Raw genomic sequence first — 19,731 nt, 5'->3', positions numbered from 1 at the left:
ATTGTTACCTGCATTACTGTACACACACACAGAGGTAGTGAGACCCCTAGAGGCCAGGATAGGATATAACATATTGTTACCTGCATTACTGTACACACAGAGGTACTGAGACCCCTAGAGGCCAGGATAGGATAAAACATATTGTTACCTGCATTACTGTACACACACAGAGGTAGTGAGACCCCGAGAGGCCAGGATAGGATATAACATATTGTTACCTGCATTACTGTACACACAGAGGTAATGAGACCCCAAGAGGCCAGGATAGGATAGAACATATTGTTACCTGCATTACTGTACACACAGAGGTAGTGAGACCCCTAGAGGCCAGGATAACATAGAACATATTGTTACCTGCATTACTGTACACACAGAGGTAGTGAGACCCCTAGAGGCCAGGACAGAACATATTGTTACCTGCATTACTGTACACACAGAGGTAGTGAGACCCCTAGAGGCCAGGATAGGATATAACATATTGTTACCTGCATTACTATACACACAGAGGTAGTGAGACCCCTAGAGGCCAGGATAGGATAGAACATATTGTTCCCTGCATTACTGTACACACACAGAGGTAGTGAGACCCCCTAGAGGCCAGGATAGGATATAACATATTGTTACCTGCATTACTGTACACACACAGAGGTAGTGAGACCCCTAGAGGCCAGGATAGGATAGAACATATTGTTACCTGCATTACTGTACACACAGAAGTAGTGAGACCCCTAGAGGCCAGGATAGGATAGAACATATTGTTACCTGCATTACTGTACACACAGAGGTAGTGAGACCCCTAGAGGCCAGGATAGGATATAACATATTGTTACCTGCATTACTATACACACACAGAGGTAGTGAGATCCCTAGAGGCCAGGATAGGATATAACATATTGTTACCTGCATTACTGTACACACAGAGGTAATGAGACCCCTAGAGGCCAGGATAGGATATAACATATTGTTACCTGCATTACTATACACACAGAGGTAGTGAGACCCCTTAGAGGCCAGGATAGGATAGAACATATTGTTACCTGCATTACTGTACACACAGAGGTAGTGAGACCCCTAGAGGCCAGGATAGGATATAACATATTGTTACCTGCATTACTGTACACACAGAGGTAGTGAGACCCCTAGAGGCCAGGATAGGATAGAACATATTGTTACCTGCATTACTGTACACACAGAGGTAGTGAGACCCCTAGAGGCCAGGATAGGATATAACATATTGTTACCTGCATTACTGTACACACACAGAGGTAGTGAGACCCCTAGAGGCCAGGATAGGACAGAACATATTGTTACCTGCATTACTGTACACACAGAAGTATTGAGACCCCTAGAGGCCAGGATAGGATAGAACATATTGTTACCTGCATTACTGTACACACACAGAGGTAGTGAGACCCCTAGAGGCCAGGATAGGATAGAACATATTGTTACCTGCATTACTATACACACACAGAGGTAGTGAGACCCCTAGAGGCCAGGATAGGATATAACATATTGTTACCTGCATTACTGTACACACACAGAGGTAGTGAGACCCCTAGAGGCCAGGATAGGATAGAACATATTGTTACCTGCATTACTGTACACACACAGAAGTATTGAGACCCCTAGAGGCCAGGATAGGATATAACATATTGTTACCTGCATTACTATACACACACAGAGGTAGTGAGACCCCTAGAGGCCAGGATAGGATATAACATATTGTTACCTGCATTACTGTACACACACAGAGGTAGTGAGACCCCTAGAGGCCAGGATAGGATGGAACATATTGTTACCTGCATTACTGTACACACACAGAGGTAGTGAGACCCCTAGAGGCCAGGATAGGATATAACATATTGTTACCTGCATTACTGTACACACACAGAGGTAGTGAGACCCCTAGAGGCCAGGATAGGATAGAACATATTGTTACCTGCATTACTGTACACACACAGAAGTATTGAGACCCCTAGAGGCCAGGATAGGATAGAACATATTGTTACCTGCATTACTATACACACACAGAGGTAGTGAGACCCCTAGAGGCCAGGATAGGATATAACATATTGTTACCTGCATTACTGTACACACACACAGAGGTAATGAGACCCCTAGAGGCCAGGATAGGATAGAACATATTGTTACCTGCATTACTGTACACACAGAGGTAGTGAGACCCCTAGAGGCCAGGACAGAACATATTGTTACCTGCATTACTGTACACACAGAAGTATTGAGACCCCTAGAGGCCAGGATAGGATAGAACATATTGTTACCTGCATTACTGTACACACAGAGGTAGTGAGACCCCTAGAGGCCAGGATAGGATATAACATATTGTTACCTGCATTACTGTACACACACAGAGGTAGTGAGACCCCTAGAGGCCAGGATAGGATAGAACATATTGTTACCTGCATTACTGTACACACACAGAGGTAGTGAGACCCCTAGAGGCCAGGATAGGATATAACATATTGTTACCTGCATTACTGTACACACACACAGAGGTATTGAGACCCCTAGAGGCCAGGATAGGATATAACATATTGTTACCTGCATTACTGTACACACACACAGAGGTAGTGAGACCCCTAGAGGCCAGGATAGGATAGAACATATTGTTACCTGCATTACTGTACACACAGAGGTAGTGAGACCCCTAGAGGCCAGGATAGGATATAACATATTGTTACCTGCATTACTGTACACACACAGAGGTAGTGAGACCCCTAGAGGCCAGGATAGGATAGAACATATTGTTACCTGCATTACTGTACACACACACAGAGGTAGTGAGACCCCTAGAGGTCAGGATAGGATAGAACATATTGTTACCTGCATTACTGTACACACAGAGGTAGTGAGACCCCTAGAGGCCAGGATAGGATAGAACATATTGTTACCTGCATTACTGTACACACAGAGGTAGTGAGACCCCTAGAGGCCAGGATAGGATAGAACATATTGTTACCTGCATTACTGTACACACACAGAGGTAGTGAGACCCCGGGAGGCCAGGATAGGATATAACATAGTGTTACCTGCATTACTGTACACACAGAGGTAGTGAGACCCCTAGAGGCCAGGATAGCATATAAAATATTGTTACCTGCATTACTGTACACACACAGAGGTAGTGAGACCCCAAGAGGCCAGGATAGGATATAACATATTGTTACCTGCATTACTGTACACACACAGAGGTAGTGAGACCCCTAGAGGCCAGGATAGGATAGAACATATTGTTACCTGCATTACTGTACACACAGAGGTAGCGAGACCCCTAGAGGCCAGGATAGGATAGAACATATTGTTACCTGCTTTACTGTACACACACAGAGGTAGTGAGACCCCTAGAGGCCAGGATAGGATATAACATATTGTTACCTGCATTACTGTACACACAGAGGTAGTGAGACCCCTAGAGGCCAGGATAGGATAGAACATATTGTTACCTGCATTACTGTACACACAGAGGTAGTGAGACCCCTAGAGGCCAGGATAGGATAGAACATATTGTTACCTGCTTTACTGTACACACAGAGGTAGTGAGACCCCTAGAGGCCAGGATAGGATATAACATATTGTTACCTGCATTACTGTACACACACAGAAGTAGTGAGACCCCTAGAGGCCAGGATAGGATATAACATAGTGTTACCTGCATTACTGTACACACACAGAAGTAGTGAGACCCCTAGAGGCCAGGATAGCATGTAACATATTGTTACCTGCATTACTGTACACACAGAGGTAGTGAGACCCCTAGAGGCCAGGACAGGATAGAACATATTGTTACCTGCTTTACTGTACACACACAGAGGTAGTGAGACCCCTAGAGGCCAGGATAGGATAGAACATATTGTTACCTGCATTACTGTACACACAGAGGTAGTAAGACCCCTAGAGGCCAGGATAGGATAGAACATATTGTTACCTGCATTACTGTACACACAGAGGTACTGAGACCCCTAGAGGCCAGGATAGGATATAACATATTGTTACCTGCATTACTGTACACACAGAGGTACTGAGACCCCTAGAGGCCAGGATAGGATAGAACATATTGTTACCTGCATTACTGTACACACAGAGGTACTGAGACCCCTAGAGGCCAGGATAGGATAGAACATATTGTTACCTGCATTACTGTACACACAGAGGTATTGAGACCCCTAGAGGCCAGGATAGGATAGAACATATTGTTACCTGCTTTACTGTACACACACAGAGGTAGTGAGACCCCTAGAGGCCAGGATAGGATAGAACATATTGTTACCTGCATTACTGTACACACACAGAGGTAGTGAGACCCCTAGAGGCCAGGATAGGATAGAACATATTGTTACCTGCTTTACTGTACACACACACAGAGGTAGTGAGACCCCTAGAGGCCAGGATAGGATAGAACATATTGTTACCTGCATTACTGTACACACAGAGGTAGTGAGACCCCTAGAGGCCAGGATAGGATAGAACATATTGTTACCTGCATTACTGTACACACACACAGAGGTAGTGAGACCCCTAGAGGCCAGGATAGGATAGAACATATTGTTACCTGCATTACTGTACACACAGAGGTAGTGAGACCCCTAGAGGCCAGGATAGGATATAACATATTGTTACCTGCATTACTGTACACACACAGAGGTACTGAGACCCCTAGAGGCCAGGATAGGATATAACATATTGTTACCTGCATTACTGTACACACACAGAGGTAGTGAGACCCCTAGAGGCCAGGATAGGATATAACATATTGTTACCTGCATTACTGTACACACACAGAGGTAGTGAGACCCCTAGAGGCCAGGATAGGATATAACATATTGTTACCTGCATTACTGTACACACAGAGGTACTGAGACCCCTAGAGGCCAGGATAGGATAAAACATATTGTTACCTGCATTACTGTACACACACAGAGGTAGTGAGACCCCTAGAGGCCAGGATAGGATAAAACATATTGTTACCTGCATTACTGTACACACACAGAGGTAGTGAGACCCCTAGAGGCCAGGATAGGATAGAACATATTGTTACCTGCATTACTGTACACACACAGAGGTAGTGAGACCCCTAGAGGCCAGGATAGGATAGAACATATTGTTACCTGCATTACTGTACACACAGAGGTAGTGAGACCCCTAGAGGCCAGGATAGGATAGAACATATTGTTACCTGCATTACTGTACACACAGAGGTACTGAGACCCCTAGAGGCCAGGATAGGATAGAACATATTGTTACCTGCATTACTGTACACACAGAGGTACTGAGACCCCTAGAGGCCAGGATAGGATAGAACATATTGTTACCTGCATTACTGTACACACAGAGGTACTGAGACCCCTAGAGGCCAGGATAGGATAGAACATATTGTTACCTGCATTACTGTACACACACAGAGGTAGTGAGAGCCCTAGAGGCCAGGATAGGATAGAACATATTGTTACCTGCTTTACTGTACACACACAGAGGTAGTGAGACCCCTAGAGGCCAGGATAGGATATAACATATTGTTACCTGCATTACTGTACACACAGAGGTAGTGAGACCCCTAGAGGCCAGGATAGGATATAACATATTGTTACCTGCATTACTGTACACACAGAGGTAGTGAGACCCCTAGAGGCCAGGATAGGATAGAACATATTGTTACCTGCATTACTGTACACACAGAGGTAGTGAGACCCCTAGAGGCCAGGATAGGATAGAACATATTGTTACCTGCATTACTGTACACACAGAGGTAGTGAGAACCCTAGAGGCCAGGATAGGATATAACATATTGTTACCTGCATTACTGTACACACACAGAGGTAGTGAGACCCCTAGAGGCCAGGATAGGATAGAACATATTGTTACCTGCATTACTGTACACACACAGAGGTAGTGAGACCCCTAGAGGCCAGGATAGGATATAACATAGTGTTACCTGCATTACTGTACACACACAGAGGTAGTGAGACCCCTAGAGGCCAGGATAGCATGTAACATATTGTTACCTGCATTACTGTACACACAGAGGTAGTGAGACCCCTAGAGGCCAGGATAGGATAGAACATATTGTTACCTGCATTACTGTACACACAGAAGTAGTGAGACCCCGAGAGGCCAGGATAGGATAGAACATGTTGTTACCTGCATTACTGTACACACAGAGGTAGTGAGACCCCTAGAGGCCAGGATAGGATAGAACATATTGTTACCTGCATTACTGTACACACAGAGGTAGTAAGACCCCTAGAGGCCAGGATAGGATAGAACATATTGTTACCTGCATTACTGTACACACACACAGAGGTAGTGAGACCCCTGGAGGCCAGGATAGGATGGAACATATTGTTACCTGCATTACTGTACACACAGAGGTAGTGAGACCCCTAGAGGCCAGGATAGGATATAACATATTGTTACCTCCATTACTGTACACACAGTGGTAGTGAGACCCCTAGAGGCCAGGATAGGATATAACATATTGTTACCTCCATTACTGTACACACACAGAAGTATTGAGACCCCTAGAGGCCAGGATAGGATATAACATATTGTTACCTGCATTACTGTACACACACAGAGGTAGTGAGACCCCTAGAGGCCAGGATAGGATATAACATATTGTTACCTCCATTACTGTACACACAGAGGTAGTGAGACCCCTAGAGGCCAGGATAGGATATAACATATTGTTACCTGCATTACTGTACACACAGAGAGGTAGTGAGGCCCCTAGAGGCCAGGATAGGATAGAACATATTGTTCCCTGCATTCCTGTACACACAGAGGTAGTGAGACCCCTAGAGGCCAGGATAGGATAGAACATATTGTTACCTGCATTACTGTACACACAGAGGTAGTGAGACCCCTAGTGGCCAGGATAGGATATAACATATTGTTACCTGCATTACTGTACACACACAGAGGTAGTGAGACCCCTAGAGGCCAGGATAGGATATAACATAGTGTTACCTGCATTACTATACACACACAGAGGTAGTGAGACCCCTAGAGGCCAGGATAGGATATAACATATTGTTACCTGCATTACTGTACACACACAGAGGTAGTGAGACCCCTAGAGGCCAGGATAGGATATAACATATTGTTACCTGCATTACTGTACACACACACAGAGGTAGTGAGACCCCTAGAGGCCAGGATAGGATAGAACATATTGTTACCTGCATTACTGTACACACAGAGGTAGTGAGACCCCTAGAGGCCAGGATAGGATAGAACATATTGTTACCTGCATTACTGTACACACACACAGAGGTAGTGAGACCCCTAGAGGCCAGGATAGGATAGAACATATTGTTACCTGCATTACTGTACACACACAGAGGTAGTGAGACCCCTAGAGGCCAGGATAGGATAGAACATATTGTTACCTGCATTACTGTACACACACAGAGGTAGTGAGACCCCTAGAGGCCAGGATAGGATAGAACATATTGTTACCTGCATTACTGTACACACAGAGGTAGTGAGACCCCTAGAGGCCAGGATAGGATATAACATATTGTTACCTGCATTACTGTACACACACAGAGGTAGTGAGACCCCTAGAGGCCAGGATAGCATGTAACATATTGTTACCTGCATTACTGTACACACAGAGGTAGTGAGACCCCTAGAGGCCAGGATAGGATAGAACATATTGTTACCTGCATTACTGTACACACAGAAGTAGTGAGACCCCGAGAGGCCAGGATAGGATAGAACATATTGTTACCTGCATTACTGTACACACAGAGGTAGTGAGACCCCTAGAGGCCAGGATAGGATAGAACATATTGTTACCTGCATTACTGTACACACAGAGGTAGTGAGATCCCTAGAGGCCAGGATAGGATATAACATATTGTTACCTGCATTACTGTACACACACAGAGGTAGTGAGACCCCTAGAGGCCAGGATAGCATGTAACATATTGTTACCTGCATTACTGTACACACAGAGGTAGTGAGACCCCTAGAGGCCAGGATAGGATAGAACATATTGTTACCTGCATTACTGTACACACAGAAGTAGTGAGACCCCGAGAGGCCAGGATAGGATAGAACATATTGTTACCTGCATTACTGTACACACAGAGGTAGTGAGACCCCTAGAGGCCAGGATAGGATAGAACATATTGTTACCTGCATTACGGTACACACAGAGGTAGTGAGACCCCTAGAGGCCAGGATAATATAGAACATATTGTTACCTGCATTACTGTACACACACAGAGGTAGTGAGACCCCTGGAGGCCAGGATAGGATGGAACATATTGTTACCTGCATTACTGTACACACACAGAGGTAGTGAGACCCCTAGAGGCCAGGATAGGATATAACATATTGTTACCTCCATTACTGTACACACAGTGGTAGTGAGACCCCTAGAGGCCAGGATAGGATATAACATATTGTTACCTCCATTACTGTACACACACAGAAGTATTGAGACCCCTAGAGGCCAGGATAGGATATAACATATTGTTACCTGCATTACTGTACACACACACAGAGGTAGTGAGACCCCTAGAGGCCAGGATAGGATATAACATATTGTTACCTCCATTACTGTACACACAGAGGTAGTGAGACCCCTAGAGGCCAGGATAGGATATAACATATTGTTACCTGCATTACTGTACACACAGAGAGGTAGTGAGGCCCCTAGAGGCCAGGATAGGATAGAACATATTGTTCCCTGCATTCCTGTACACACAGAGGTAGTGAGACCCCTAGAGGCCAGGATAGGATAGAACATATTGTTACCTGCATTACTGTACACACAGATAGTGAGACCCCTAGAGGCCAGGATAGGATAGAACATATTGTTACCTGCATTACTGTACACACAGAGGTAGTGAGACCCCTAGAGGCCAGGATAGGATATAACATATTGTTACCTGCATTACTGTACACACACAGAGGTAGTGAGACCCCTAGAGGCAAGGATAGGATATAACATAGTGTTACCTGCATTACTGTACACACAGAGGTAGTGAGACCCCTAGAGGCCAGGATAGGATAGAACATATTGTTACCTGCATTACTGTACACACACAGATAGTGAGACCCCTAGAGGCCAGGATAGGATAGAACATATTGTTACCTGCATTACTATACACACACAGAGGTAGTGAGACCCCTAGAGGCCAGGATAGGATAGAACATATTGTTACCTGCATTACTGTACACACAGAGGTAGTGGGATCCCTAGAGGCCAGGATAGGATATAACATATTGTTACCTGCATTACTGTACACACAGAGGTAGTGAGACCCCTAGAGGCCAAGATAGGATAGAACATATTGTTACCTGCATTACTGTACACACACAGAGGTAGTGAGACCCCTAGAGGCCAGGATAGGATAGAACATATTGTTACCTGCATTACTGTACACACAGAGGTAGTGAGGCCCCTAGAGGCCAGGATAGGATATAACATATTGTTACCTGCATTACTGTACACACAGAGGTACTGAGACCCCTAGAGGCCAGGATAGGATATAACATATTGTTACCTGCATTACTGTACACACACAGAGGTAGTGAGACCCCTAGAGGCCAGGATAGGATATAACATATTGTTACCTGCATTACTGTACACACAGAGGTAGTGAGGCCCCTAGAGGCCAGGATAGCATATAACATATTATTACCTGCATTACTGTACACACACAGAGGTAGTGAGACCCCTAGAGGCCAGGATAGGATAGAACATATTGTTACCTGCATTACTGTACACACAGAGGTAGTGAGGCCCCTAGAGGCCAGGATAGGATATAACATATTGTTACCTGCATTACTGTACACACAGAGGTAGTGAGACCCCTAGAGGCCAGGATAACATATAACATATTGTTACCTGCATTACTGTACACACACAGAGGTAGTGAGACCCCTAGAGGCCAGGATAGGATAGAACATATTGTTACCTGCATTACTGTACACACACAGAGGTAGTGAGACCCCTAGAGGCCAGGATAGGATAGAACATATTGTTACCTGCATTACTGTACACACAGAGGTAGTGAGACCCCTAGAGGCCAGGATAGGATGGAACATATTGTTACCTGCATTACTGTACACACACAGAGGTAGTGAGACCCCTAGAGGCCAGGATAGGATAGAACATATTGTTACCTGCATTACTGTACACACACAGAGGTAGTGAGACCCCTGGAGGCCAGGATAGGATGGAACATATTGTTACCTGCATTACTGTACACACACAGAGGTAGTGAGACCCCTAGAGGCCAGGATAGGATAGAACATATTGTTACCTGCATTACGGTACACACAGAGGTAGTGAGACCCCTAGAGGCCAGGATAGGATATAACATATTGTTACCTGCATTACTGTACACACACAGAGGTAGTGAGACCCCTAGAGGCCAGGATAGGATAGAACATATTGTTACCTGCATTACTGTACACACAGAGGTAGTGAGACCCCTAGAGGCCAGGATAGGATAGAACATATTGTTACCTGCATTACTGTACACACAGAGGTACTGAGACCCCTAGAGGCCAGGATAGGATAGAACATATTGTTACCTGCATTACGGTACACACAGAGGTATTGAGACCCCTAGAGGCCAGGATAGGATAGAACATATTGTTACCTGCTTTACTGTACACACAGAGGTAGTGAGACCCCTAGAGGCCAGGATAGGATGGAACATATTGTTACCTGCATTACTGTACACACACAGAGGTATTGAGACCCCTAGAGGCCAGGATAGGATAGAACATATTGTTACCTGCTTTACTGTACACACACAGAGGTAGTGAGACCCCTAGAGGCCAGGATAGGATATAACATATTGTTACCTGCATTACTGTACACACAGAGGTAGTGAGACCCCTAGAGGCCAGGATAGGATAGAACATATTGTTACCTGCATTACTGTACACACAGAGGTACTGAGACCCCTAGAGGCCAGGATAGGATATAACATATTGTTACCTGCATTACTGTACACACAGAGGTACTGAGACCCCTAGAGGCCAGGATAGGATAGAACATATTGTTACCTGCATTACTGTACACACAGAGGTACTGAGACCCCTAGAGGCCAGGATAGGATAGAACATATTGTTACCTGCATTACTGTACACACAGAGGTATTGAGACCCCTAGAGGCCAGGATAGGATAGAACATATTGTTACCTGCTTTACTGTACACACACAGAGGTAGTGAGACCCCTAGAGGCCAGGATAGGATAGAACATATTGTTACCTGCTTTACTGTACACACACACAGAGGTAGTGAGACCCCTAGAGGCCAGGATAGGATAGAACATATTGTTACCTGCTTTACTGTACACACACACAGAGGTAGTGAGACCCCTAGAGGCCAGGATAGGATAGAACATATTGTTACCTGCATTACTGTACACACAGAGGTAGTGAGACCCCTAGAGGCCAGGATAGGATAGAACATATTGTTACCTGCATTACTGTACACACAGAGGTAGTGAGACCCCTAGAGGCCAGGATAGGATAGAACATATTGTTACCTGCATTACTGTACACACACAGAGGTAGTGAGACCCCTGGAGGCCAGGATAGGATATAACATATTGTTACCTGCATTACTGTACACACAGAGGTAGTGAGACCCCTAGAGGCCAGGATAGGATATAACATATTGTTACCTGCATTACTGTACACACACAGAGGTAGTGAGACCCCTAGAGGCCAGGATAGGATATAACATATTGTTACCTGCATTACTGTACACACACAGAGGTACTGAGACCCCTAGAGGCCAGGATAGGATATAACATATTGTTACCTGCATTACTGTACACACACAGAGGTAGTGAGACCCCTAGAGGCCAGGATAGGATATAACATATTGTTACCTGCATTACTGTACACACACAGAGGTAGTGAGACCCCTAGAGGCCAGGATAGGATAGAACATATTGTTACCTGCATTACTGTACACACACAGAGGTAGTGAGACCCCTAGAGGCCAGGATAGGATAGAACATATTGTTACCTGCATTACTGTACACACAGAGGTAGTGAGACCCCTAGAGGCCAGGATAGGATAGAACATATTGTTACCTGCATTACTGTACACACAGAGGTACTGAGACCCCTAGAGGCCAGGATAGGATAGAACATATTGTTACCTGCATTACTGTACACACAGAGGTAGTGAGACCCCTAGAGGCCAGGATAGGATAGAACATATTGTTACCTGCATTACTGTACACACACAGAGGTAGTGAGACCCCTAGAGGCCAGGATAGGATAGAACATATTGTTACCTGCATTACTGTACACACACAGAGGTAGTGAGACCCCTAGAGGCCAGGATAGCATGTAACATATTGTTACCTGCATTACTGTACACACAGAGGTAGTGAGACCCCTAGAGGCCAGGATAGGATATAACATATTGTTACCTGCATTACTGTACACACACACAGAGGTAGTGAGACCCCTAGAGGCCAGGATAGGATATAACATATTGTTACCTGCATTACTGTACACACACACAGAGGTAGTGAGACCCCTAGAGGCCAGGATAGGATAGAACATATTGTTACCTGCATTACTGTACACACAGAGGTAGTGAGACCCCTAGAGGCCAGGATAGGATAGAACATATTGTTACCTGCATTACTGTACACACACACAGAGGTAGTGAGACCCCTAGAGGCCAGGATAGGATATAACATATTGTTACCTGCATTACTGTACACACACAGAGGTAGTGAGACCCCTAGAGGCCAGGATAGGATAGAACATATTGTTACCTGCATTACTGTACACACACAGAGGTAGTGAGACCCCTAGAGGCCAGGATAGGATAGAACATATTGTTACCTGCATTACTGTACACACACAGAGGTAGTGAGACCCCTAGAGGCCAGGATAGGATAGAACATATTGTTACCTGCATTACTGTACACACAGAGGTAGTGAGATCCCTAGAGGCCAGGATAGGATATAACATATTGTTACCTGCATTACTGTACACACAGAGGTAGTGAGACCCCTAGAGGCCAGGATAGGATAGAACATATTGTTACCTGCATTACTGTACACACAGAAGTAGTGAGACCCCGAGAGGCCAGGATAGGATAGAACATATTGTTACCTGCATTACTGTACACACAGAGGTAGTGAGACCCCTAGAGGCCAGGATAGGATAGAACATATTGTTACCTGCATTACGGTACACACAGAGGTAGTGAGACCCCTAGAGGCCAGGATAATATAGAACATATTGTTACCTGCATTACTGTACACACAGAGGTAGTGAGACCCCTAGAGGTCAGGATAGGATAGAACATATTGTTACCTGCATTACTGTACACACACAGAGGTAGTGAGACCCCTAGAGGCCAGGATAGGATATAACATATTGTTACCTCCATTACTGTACACACAGTGGTAGTGAGACCCCTAGAGGCCAGGATAGGATATAACATATTGTTACCTCCATTACTGTACACACACAGAGGTAGTGAGACCCCTGGAGGCCAGGATAGGATGGAACATATTGTTACCTGCATTACTGTACACACACAGAGGTAGTGAGACCCCTAGAGGCCAGGATAGGATATAACATATTGTTACCTCCATTACTGTACACACAGTGGTAGTGAGACCCCTAGAGGCCAGGATAGGATATAACATATTGTTACCTCCATTACTGTACACACACAGAGGTAGTGAGACCCCTAGAGGCCAGGATAGGATAGAACATATTGTTACCTGCATTACTGTACACACAGAGGTAGTGAGACCCCTAGAGGCCAGGATAGGATATAACATATTGTTACCTGCATTACTGTACACACAGAAGTATTGAGACCCCTAGAGGCCAGGATAGGATATAACATATTGTTACCTGCATTACTGTACACACACAGAGGTAGTGAGACCCCTAGAGGCCAGGATAGGATATAACATATTGTTACCTCCATTACTGTACACACAGAGGTAGTGAGACCCCTAGAGGCCAGGATAGGATATAACATATTGTTACCTGCATTACTGTACACACAGAGAGGTAGTGAGGCCCCTAGAGGCCAGGATAGGATAGAACATATTGTTCCCTGCATTCCTGTACACACAGAGGTAGTGAGACCCCTAGAGGCCAGGATAGGATAGAACATATTGTTACCTGCATTACTGTACACACAGATAGTGAGACCCCTAGAGGCCAGGATAGGATAGAACATATTGTTACCTGCATTACTGTACACACAGAGGTAGTGAGACCCCTAGAGGCCAGGATAGGATATAACATATTGTTACCTGCATTACTGTACACACACAGAGGTAGTGAGACCCCTAGAGGCCAGGATAGGATATAACATAGTGTTACCTGCATTACTGTACACACAGAGGTAGTGAGACCCCTAGAGGCCAGGATAGGATAGAACATATTGTTACCTGCATTACTGTACACACAGAGGTAGTGAGACCCCTAGAGGCCAGGATAGGATATAACATATTGTTACCTGCATTACTGTACACACACACAGATAGTGAGACCCCTAGAGGCCAGGATAGGATAGAACATATTGTTACCTGCATTACTATACACACACAGAGGTAGTGAGACCCCTAGAGGCCAGGATAGGATAGAACATATTGTTACCTGCATTACTGTACACACAGAGGTAGTGAGATCCCTAGAGGCCAGGATAGGATATAACATATTGTTACCTGCATTACTGTACACACAGAGGTAGTGAGACCCCTAGAGGCCAGGATAGGATATAACATATTGTTACCTGCATTACTGTACACACAGAGGTAGTGAGACCCCTAGAGGCCAAGATAGGATAGAACACATTGTTACCTGCATTACTGTACACACACAGAGGTAGTGAGACCCCTAGAGGCCAGGATAGGATATAACATATTGTTACCTGCATTACTGTACACACAGAGGTACTGAGACCCCTAGAGGCCAGGATAGGATATAACATATTGTTACCTGCATTACTGTACACACACAGAGGTAGTGAGACCCCTAGAGGCCAGGATAGGATATAACATATTGTTACCTGCATTACTGTACACACAGAGGTAGTGAGGCCCCTAGAGGCCAGGATAGCATATAACATATTATTACCTGCATTACTGTACACACACAGAGGTAGTGAGACCCCTAGAGGCCAGGATAGCATATAACATATTATTACCTGCATTACTGTACACACACAGAGGTAGTGAGACCCCTAGAGGCCAGGATAAGATATAACATATTGTTACCTGCATTACTGTACACACAGAGGTAGTGAGACCCCTAGAGGCCAGGATAGGATAGAACATATTGTTACCTGCATTACTGTACACACAGAGGTAGTGAGGCCCCTAGAGGCCAGGATAGGATAGAACATATTGTTACCTGCATTACTGTACACACAGAGGTAGTGAGACCCCTAGAGGCCAGGATAGGATAGAACATATTGTTACCTGCATTACTGTACACACAGAGGTAGTGAGACCCCTAGAGGCCAGGATAACATATAACATATTGTTACCTGCATTACTGTACACACACAGAGGTAGTGAGACCCCTAGAGGCCAGGATAGGATAGAACATATTGTTACCTGCATTACTGTACACACACAGAGGTAGTGAGACCCCTAGAGGCCAGGATAACATATAACATATTGTTACCTGCATTACTGTACACACACAGAGGTAGTGAGACCCCTAGAGGCCAGGATAACATATAACATATTGTTACCTGCATTACTGTACACACACAGAGGTAGTGAGACCCCTAGAGGCCAGGATAGGATAGAACATATTGTTACCTGCATTACTGTACACACACAGAGGTAGTGAGACCCCTAGAGGCCAGGATAGGATAGAACATATTGTTACCTGCATTACTGTACACACAGAGGTAGTGAGACCCCTAGAGGCCAGGATAGGATAGAACATATTGTTACCTGCATTACTGTACACACAGAGGTAGTGAGACCCCTAGAGGCCAGGATAGGATGGAACATATTGTTACCTGCATTACTGTACACACACAGAGGTAGTGAGACCCCTAGAGGCCAGGATAGGATAGAACATATTGTTACCTGCATTACTGTACACACACAGAGGTAGTGAGACCCCTGGAGGCCAGGATAGGATGGAACATATTGTTACCTGCATTACTGTACACACACAGAGGTAGTGAGACCCCTAGAGGCCAGGATAGGATAGAACATATTGTTACCTGCATTACGGTACACACAGAGGTAGTGAGACCCCTAGAGGCCAGGATAGGATATAACATATTGTTACCTGCATTACTGTACACACACAGAGGTAGTGAGACCCCTAGAGGCCAGGATAGGATAGAACATATTGTTACCTGCATTACTGTACACACAGAGGTAGTGAGACCCCTAGAGGCCAGGATAGGATAGAACATATTGTTACCTGCATTACTGTACACACACAGAGGTAGTGAGACCCCTAGAGGCCAGGATAGGATAGAACATATTGTTACCTGCATTACTGTACACACACAGAAGTAGTGAGACCCCGAGAGGCCAGGATAGCATATAACATATTGTTACCTGCATTACTGTACACACAGAGGTAGTGAGACCCCGAGAGGCCAGGATAGGATATAACATATTGTTACCTGCATTACTGTACACACAGAGGTAGTGAGACCCCTATAGGCCAGGATAGCATATAACATATTGTTACCTGCATTACTGTACACACACAGAGGTAGTGAGACCCCTAGAGGCCAGGATAGGATAGAACATATTGTTACCTGCATTACGGTACACACAGAGGTAGTGAGACCCCTAGAGGCCAGGATAGGATATAACATATTGTTACCTGCATTACTGTACACACAGAGGTAGTGAGACCCCTAGAGGCCAGGATAGGATAGAACATATTGTTACCTGCATTACTGTAAACACACAGAGGTAGTGAGACCCCTAGAGGCCAGGATAGGATATAACATATTGTTACCTGCATTACTGTACACACAGAGGTAGTGAGACCCCTAGAGGCCAGGATAGGATAGAACATATTGTTACCTGCATTACTGTACACACAGAGGTAGTGAGACCCCTAGAGGCCAGGATAGGATATAACATATTGTTACCTGCATTACTGTACACACACACAGAGGTAGTGAGACCCCTAGAGGCCAGGATAGGATAGAACATATTGTTACCTGCATTACTGTACACACACAGAGGTAGTGAGACCCCTAGAGGCCAGGATAGGATAGAACATATTGTTACCTGCATTACGGTACACACACAGAGGTAGTGAGACCCCTAGAGGCCAGGATAGGATAGAACATATTGTTACCTGCTTTACTGTACACACACACAGAGGTAGTGAGACCCCTAGAGGCCAGGATAGGATAGAACATATTGTTACCTGCATTACTGTACACACAGAGGTAGTGAGACCCCTAGAGGCCAGGATAGGATAGAACATATTGTTACCTGCATTACTGTACACACAGAGGTAGTGAGACCCCTAGAGGCCAGGATAGGATAGAACATATTGTTACCTGCATTACTGTACACACAGAGGTAGTGAGACCCCTAGAGGCCAGGATAGGATAGAACATATTGTTACCTGCATTACTGTAAACACACAGAGGTAGTGAGACCCCTAGAGGCCAGGATAGGATATAACATATTGTTACCTGCATTACTGTACACACAGAGGTAGTGAGACCCCTAGAGGCCAGGATAGGATAGAACATATTGTTACCTGCTTTACTGTACACACACAGAGGTAGTGAGACCCCTAGAGGCCAGGATAGGATATAACATATTGTTACCTGCATTACTGTACACACAGAGGTAGTGAGACCCCTAGAGGCCAGGATAGGATAGAACATATTGTTACCTGCATTACTGTACACACAGAGGTAGTGAGACCCCTAGAGGCCAGGATAGGATGTAGCAATATGTTCTTTCTCTTTTAAATGGAACAATTAAATATAAGAAAACTGTTAAATATGAAACAAAAATAAAAAAACCATAATAATCCTATTTAGGTGTAATCCTTGAGGCGGCCTTTTTATCATCCTGCCGGCTCGTGTAACATAAGATGTTTCGCCACAAACATCTGATTGTTCTTCTGATTGTGCCTCTAATTCCATCAGGTAGAGGTAACATTTACTCTCGTACTAATGGATTACTGTAAATAGTGTCTACAAGTTTGCAAAAAGCCATATGGGCAATGAAGTATGTATTTTATGTATCAAATACTTAGTCTCATTATGATCTCATGTCCTGTATTCAGAAGGAGAGCAGGATTTTAAGTAGTGGCACCACTATGGGGTCCTGTCTAGTGCCACAAAGTGAACTGTCTGTAGAAACTGCAGGACCGGAAGTATCTGTGCCAAGATGTAGAACTAGAACAGGGCTCCTCTTCCATTACCTCATAAAAGTTTTTTTTTTAATGCCGTTTCAGCCAGGACATTGGTTATTGCTAGAGCCGCTCCATTTCTATGTCTCTTACCAGGTGCCGTCCGTAATTGTGACCTCCTCATTGTTCAAAGTAAATTGTATTTCATTAGGAAATTGCACATCTCCGTCTGGAATATTAGAAGCGACAGCAACCAGTTTCCATGTGCCGGCAATCTGAGGGAAGGGAAAAAGAGTCCTTATAAAAAACTAAGCAAAGATTCCCAACACTTGTCCGATGAGAGACACGGGGCAAAAATATTACCTTTCCCACATCCAGAGAATCAACTTCAATGGGCGTCTCTGAGCACAAATATGCTGGAAAATAACAAAAAATATCGGGGATGTGAATCTGTATGTGGGTCGGACATAGAGCAAGTGTCTGCCATATTGGAATTTCCGCCCTCCTGGAGCAGATGTACAGAACATGATTATGAAAGCTCCAAGATCTCCCTCTGACTTAGTGCTCACTACAAAGCTAAATCCAAAAGACCTACTCACAGGCAGGCTGACGAATCAAAATTTTATTAAAGTTTCGACATGTTGCGTACTTTACAAACTGACTGATATCACCTAGGGAAGGAAACTGGTTTGCACGGCCTGTAATAGAGAGATGAACACTACAGTAAGTTTATTATACCGCCACTATATAAAATAATTTAATACATATAATAAACCCCATATAGAGGAAAGTAACTACTATAATACTGCCCCCTATGTACAGGAAAGTAACTACTATAATACTGCCCCCTATGTACAGGGATATAACTACTATAATACTGCCCCCTATGTACAGGAATATAACTACTATAATACTACCCCCTATGTACAGGAATATAACTACTATAATACTGCCCCCCTATGTACAAGAATATAACTACTATAATACTGCCCCCTATGTACAGGAATATAACTACTATAATACTGCCCCCTATGTACAAGAATATAACTACTATAATACTGCCCCCTATGTACAGGAATATAACTACTATAATACTGCCCCCTATGTACAAGAATATAACTACTATAATACTGCCCCCTATGTACAGGAATATAACTACTATAATACTGCCCCCGATGTACAGGAATATAACTACTATAATACTGCCCCCTATGTACAGGAATATAACTACTATAATACTGCCCCCTATGTACAGGAATATAACTACTATAATACTGCCCCCTATGTACAGGAATATAACTACTATAATACTGCCCCCTATGTACAGGAATATAACTACTATAATACTACCCCCTATGTACAGGAATATAAC

At 44.4% G+C, this 19,731-nt stretch overlaps 1 protein-coding gene across 1 annotated transcript in view; it reads right to left on the bottom strand.

The window, feature by feature from the left end:
• The window catches only part of LOC140077013 (uncharacterized), a 110,502-nt gene that overhangs the window by 9,985 nt on the left and 80,786 nt on the right, over positions 1-19,731 (bottom strand). Inside the window, exons 15-17 of the mRNA XM_072123853.1 lie at positions 18,959-19,057; positions 18,723-18,775; positions 18,513-18,634 (exon numbers count right to left, since the gene is read on the bottom strand). Of these exons, the coding sequence (XP_071979954.1) occupies positions 18,513-18,634; positions 18,723-18,775; positions 18,959-19,057 (274 nt within the window). The remainder of the gene's footprint in view (positions 1-18,512; positions 18,635-18,722; positions 18,776-18,958; positions 19,058-19,731) is intronic.

Source organism: Engystomops pustulosus, chromosome 9 (genome assembly GCF_040894005.1).
Source record: "Engystomops pustulosus chromosome 9, aEngPut4.maternal, whole genome shotgun sequence".
Taxonomy (NCBI): Eukaryota; Metazoa; Chordata; class Amphibia; order Anura; family Leptodactylidae; genus Engystomops; species Engystomops pustulosus.
Note: the sequence above shows the minus strand (reverse complement) of the source record. Positions and strands in the feature narration are given on the sequence as shown.